This window comes from Archocentrus centrarchus, chromosome 7, assembly GCF_007364275.1.
Source record: "Archocentrus centrarchus isolate MPI-CPG fArcCen1 chromosome 7, fArcCen1, whole genome shotgun sequence".
Classification (NCBI taxonomy): domain Eukaryota; kingdom Metazoa; phylum Chordata; class Actinopteri; order Cichliformes; family Cichlidae; genus Archocentrus; species Archocentrus centrarchus.
In genome coordinates this window covers 6,786,812-6,792,811 of record NC_044352.1, presented here as the reverse complement: position 1 = coordinate 6,792,811, position 6,000 = coordinate 6,786,812, and the positions used below count along the sequence as shown (strand labels likewise).

Here is a 6,000-nt window from a genome sequence, read left to right as displayed (position 1 = left end):
TGGGGACAGTGGGGAGGAAAAGCTCTCTTTTAACAGGAAGAAAAGCAGTTGTGATGGATACCTTTTTTTTAGTGTGTTACATCAGGTGCCGAACACAACATTAGTGTTAAAATATGGCTTAATGCTGACACAGTGGGATTTCATGCAGTCAAACTTGGGTCCACAACCAGGTTCTGGTACAGAACCTTTTAATTCACTTATGGTTTTTTATTCACTTATGCACACATCATTAAGAGTTGTGCAAACAGCTTCTTTCTGTCACTGCATTGCATAAGTTACCACAATCTGCTAAAAGACTGCTCTTTATCTTTATTTTTACTGAATGAACTGCCACTGCATTTCCTGTACTTGAAGATTGGTTAACCAGTTGTCTGCTTTCTGCAGACAGACACAGTGCTGCAACACTCTGCTTTCGTGTTGGGCTTTTTTAAACACAAGATAACAACAACCTCAAAGATGCAAATTAATTTCTGCAGTAAACATCTGAGCGAAATATGTGGTCTTCATAGCATCCAGCGTGACGGTGGAAACCAAAGCTGTGAATCTGCTTTTCATTTCTATGAATGGTTTACGCAATAGTCAGCAGATGGTCATAGTTAGAGATCCATGTTGTTTTAGATTATTTTCTTGATTAATCGGTTAATCTGGTTAATGCGACACTGTGGATACTACAACCTAAAGGTGTTTGATTTCATTCATTTCAAGCTTATGGAATCTCTGGAATGCATATTTTTCTTTAAAGTGCTGTTACAGCAGATGCCAGAAAAAAAAAAAAAAGGCTGGTATTTCCGTGTGTTGTTGGCATTTATTTAATGCAGAAACACTTTTAATGCAGAAACAGATTCTAACCTGCTGTTTGGGATTAAGAGGATGTCCACTTTTAGGCTGATGGGCCTTGAGGTAAATGCATTCTTATTAAATCTTTAAAGTGAGGGCTGTTTCAACAAATTTTACTTTTCTTATATTAGGAGTGTTTCTTTCTGGAGTCTATATGAATATGATAAGCGCTTTAAATAAACGCAAATCGAGTTTAATATTATTAATCTAATTAGGTGGCTGTATCACATGGGTGCAAAGCTGCTGCCTCGAGCAGAGCCATTAATCCTTCTACCTACTTTTGTTAAGCGCACGATCTGTTGCTGTTCAGGGAATCGCTCCGACCTCTCACTTTCGCGGTGCTTTTTGGAGTTGAGAGGGGGGAAAGGCGTGTCCCTGAGTCATGCATATAATAGCGAGGCGGGCAGCAGCAAACTTTGGTTCTCCACTCGTCAGCTCTCTGTACACCAGCAGACTCAGCTACAGCCGCGCACTGTCCACTATGGCCGATTCCTCCGCTCAACAAGTAGTATTCAACAAGCCCAAGGTACGTTCACAGCCTGCGCACTGTAGTGTGAGCTTTAATAATGCAAATGGAAAGCGGGTGAATTATTGAAGGGACTTTTGTGGTTTTACGCCCGGTACGGTAAGTTTGAGAAGCCTCTTGTGAGATACCCCCCGCGACAAAAAAGACTTAGAAAAATGAAATAAAGTTTAACTTTTTTTATTTAACAACTTCCTGCTTGTTGGCATAAGTACCTAAAGCAAATTAAAACCTTATTTCTGTTGCTTGGGAGTTTGAAATGTGATCAGCCTGCTTTAAAACAGACAAAACCGGTGTGTGAATGAAAGGAGCCGTGTGCAGCACCTTTTATTTTCTGTCCATTTCCTTTTGCTGCAAAACAAAGAAGTTAGGGAAAGTCTCCAAACTTGATCCGTTATAAATGAACAAATTAAAAGGCATCACTTTGTGCCTGATTCTGTCCTCACTGCAGAATAAACAAATGACAACTTTTGTATTATTTTCTCTAATATATTTAATTAACAATACTGCTAAAGGGATGATAGAGACAACTGGTGAGCATGAAGCCAGGCAGTTTGACATGCAGCGTATACTGGTACCCTTTGGCCCTGGTACCTATTCTTCTCAGAAGCTGACAGATAATAAAAAGGACTTCCTCAGTGAGACAGAAACTGAAACACACACAAAGTGCAGAAAAAGCTCATGTTGTGTTGAGCTCATGTGATGCCAGTTTGAGAGAACCTTTTGTAAAGAACGATACCTCAGGGAGTGGTGGCTGCTGGAAGAGATAATCTCATAACAGATTAGTATGCTGTTGAAGAACTGATGTGGTCGGTGTGTGCTGCAGCAACTGTCACTGGTTTGCCACCCATGTTTTATATGCTGGTTGCCTCACAGCGCTGTAATACAGGGTTAGAGCAAAATGGGATCATTGGGTGGAGATAGAAGTTGTTTGTAGGGCTTTGGTTGTTAAGCTAATCAACTCTGGTTATGTCACTTGTTTTGTTACTTAAAAAGATTTTCATGAATTTTTCAAATGTTGGAGATTGGCCCAACCTAGTAGTGAGGTCCAGATCTGAATTTAGGAATTTTTGGAAGGGCTCTTTTTTTACAGGGAAATGTAATTTCACATCTCATCTAAACAAATATACACCAAACTGAAATAAGAACAATTACATCCACCAAGGAGGCCATGTTTTTGGTAGTGTTTGCATCTGGGCTGTTCATTCTGTCTGTAAACACAATAGCGCAAAAAGTTTTGAATGAATTCTGCTGAAACTTTGTAGGGTTGTGGAGCTCGGTCACGTTAATGATCCATTAAAATTTGACTTACCTCCACCAAGATCTTCAAGCTCAACCTAATGATTTATTGCTCGATAATTGACAAAAAGGCCTTATAACTTTGCTATAATTCTGACAAGTAGGGTGTGTACATATAGAAGATACTGTATAAAGATTTAAGATACATGTCACACTTGACCTCTGACCTCACTTTTACATTTCATATCTTCCCTTCTTTCAAGTTGACCCCAAAATGTGTTCTATCTATAAAGACAGTATTGTCAAGAGAAAGAGAATGAGCTGCTTAGTTAATTCAAAATATAAGGTAGCATAATATTATATAATAAGCTCAAGTTATTAATGTCTATTTATTTACAGTTACTATCCATCACCTATTCCCAACATAATGTTTGAGTATTAAAAGTAAACATCTGTCATGCTGCCCTGATCTGATTTTTACGGCACTGCAAACTAATGAAAGAACAAAGAAAACAAAATGAATATATAAAAAATACAGTACTATTCCCATAAAAGCAAAAGCTGCCCAGAAAGTGAGCTGCCTTGGTGGAGGTTTGTTGTGGGATGCTGACTTCATGTTCTAAAGAAGCAGAAACTAATCATGATCCAGCAAGTCCAAGGATTCAATTTGTGTAGAGGGTCACGTCTGGCATCTTCATATCTGTATTTTTCATATTTAACTTGCAATTACATAAAATAGAATACAGCCAAGCTGTACAGAGAAGAAGCTGTGAGCAATGATCAGTAAGTACTTCTTCAGGAAGTTTAGTCAGACAATCTAGTTTCAGTGGGTTTTTTTTTTTTTGTGGCTCAGGTTTGCTCTCTGCTCCACTGTAAAATTAAATGCTAACAGAAGTCAGATTATCCTCTAAAATTATTTTCATCACTGATTAATGTGACGACTCATTTCTTAATGAATTGGCTCATAACGTGCACATCATCGCAAAAACTGTGAATATGTTGCTTCTGTAAATGTCTCATTTACAGAAACCAAACATACTCAGTTCACTGTCCTACAAGGCAAAGTAGCAAATGGTAACAATTGATTGATTATTTATTATTACAGTCACACAACCATTGCTTCATCTATAAAATAGCAGAAATCAGTGAAAATGTGTAGTAAGACTGATTAGACTGCTTTCAGTGAGTTTCTGCTCTGGATTTGTGCAGCACATCTGGATCACATTAACAGTGTTTAGACAAGTAGAAACATAAATAAAAATGTTGTGCACTGACAGAAGTCAAATATTGCTTCAAGAGAGTCACAACTGGAATCCTGTCCAGAGGTTTTTTGGGGTTTTTTTTTTTTTATTCAATGATGCTTTTTATTTCAGGATTGTGTAACAGTTGCTGGGTAGATAACTAATAATTTTCTTACAAAACAGTCTCAACTTGTTTGTGTCACTGAATTGTATAAGCTACCACTATAAGTAAAGGAAGTGCTGTTTTTGCTAAAAAGAACTACTGCAGAAGTCCCTGAAATTGAAGTTGGTTAACCAGCTGTCTCTTGTCTGCAGACAGCCATGAGGTTGCATTATCGCTGACACGCTAGGCTTTTTGTGTAGCGTTGTAAACAAGAGACAACAACAACTTCAAAGATGTGAGCTTTTCTGTGGCGAACATTCGAATAGAATGTCTTTGGTCTTTGGTTTGCCTTGTCACACCAACAGGGATGCAGCTGCACAGCAGTGGAGCTGCATTTACTTTGCATGGATTACTTGGGTAATAGAAGCAACTAATGCTAAATAGCGCTGCTAGCAAGTTCCTGATAAATTGCTGTAATAAGTCCTTTAACAAGTTGGTACTCGTTTTCTTGGTTGATCTTTATCATCAAATCTTGAATCTGAAAATGAGTTGCGGTGTCATTGAAGCTTTTCCGTCTGAAGAGTCTTGACAACCTACTTGCTGCAGGAATCAAAAATTCGTATTAGGAAGTATGTACAAAGTCATGCTGACTGTACTGAAAAAAAAGGGGAAATGTGTATCGATCTGCACAAATAAACAGATTGCTTTTTGGTGTCTATGTTACATGCACTGTCACAATGAGATCGAACAGAAAAGGAATAAAAGCCTCACAGCTTTAGAGCTGGAAGACAATAATGTGAAATGGCTTAAGCAACTTTCTAGTTGCTTATTTTCTGGATCAGTTCATTTATGAGCTTTCATATGCAGCCTTAAAAGCACCAGAATTAGTGTAAACTGGGAAATAACATTTGCTTTTCCAAAGCGATCAATACACAAAGGCAGTCATAATCTTTCCACAGAATCTGGATTTTTATTGCCCAGTCACAACTCCACAGGCCAACATTTAATTCAGAACATTTGCTGCAAGAATGCTAATGGAATTACTGGCCTCATGTGATGGTCCCGGGCACTTTGCTCAGTATTTTTGGTCTTTGGAGTTCTGCTGCTTTTAAATTTCTTTTGCTGTGTTTTATAATTTGCTTCATTCTTCATCTTTGTATTTCTTTCTTTAGTTTGTTCTTAAATCTGGACACTTTGAGTTTTGTGTTCTAGTTTACTTCTCCTCGTGATTTTATTCTCAGCCTTGGTTTTGCTTCCTTTGTACACTACAGTATAATGCCAAAAGAATTTATTCATCTGCCTTCACATGCATACCCATGTGGTTTAATATGATTTTGGTCCACCATTTGAAGCTATAACAGCTTCAACTCTTCTGGGAAGGCTTTGCTTTGTTTAGGAGTGTTTATGGGAATTTTTGACCATTCTTCCAGAAGTGCATTTGTGAGGTCAGACACTGATGTTGGACAAGAAGGCCTGGCTCACAGTCTCTGCTCTAATTCATCCCAAAGGTGTTCTGTTGGGTTGAGGTCAGGACTCTGTTCAGGCTAGTCCAGTTCTTCCACATCAAGATCAAACTCATCCTTGTCTTTATGTCTTTATTGTATTGTGCGCTGGTGTGCCATCATGATTGAACAGGAAGGGGCCATCCCCAAACTGTAACCAAGTTGGGAGCATGAAATTGTCCCAAATGTCCCAGAGTTCCCTTCACTGGAACTAAGGGGCTGAGCCCAACTCCTGAAAAACACCCCCACACCGTAATCCCCCCTCCACCAAACTTTACACTTTGCACAATGCAGTCAGACAAGTACTGTTCACCTGGCAACCACCAAACCCAGACTCATCCATCAGATTGCCAGATGGAGAAACATGATTCATCATGGGGTAGCTCAAGGTGGCTGTAGCTCAGGAGGTTGATTGGAAGGTTGGCGGTTCGATTCCTGGCTGCTCCGGGCTGCGTGCCAAAGTATCCTTGGGCAAGATACTGAACCCCAATTTGCCCTCCAATGCAAGCGTTGGAGTATGAATGTGTGTGAATGTTAGATAATTAAAGCACTTAA

At 39.0% G+C, this 6,000-nt stretch overlaps 1 protein-coding gene across 1 annotated transcript in view; it reads left to right on the top strand.

Moving 5' to 3' along the window:
- Positions 1–1,129: 1,129 nt before the first annotated feature.
- Positions 1,130–6,000, top strand: part of ada (adenosine deaminase) — a 29,126-nt gene continuing 24,255 nt past the window's right edge. The window contains exon 1 of the mRNA XM_030732821.1: positions 1,130–1,363. Within this exon, the coding sequence (XP_030588681.1) occupies positions 1,220–1,363 (144 nt within the window). The 5' untranslated portion in view covers positions 1,130–1,219. The remainder of the gene's footprint in view (positions 1,364–6,000) is intronic.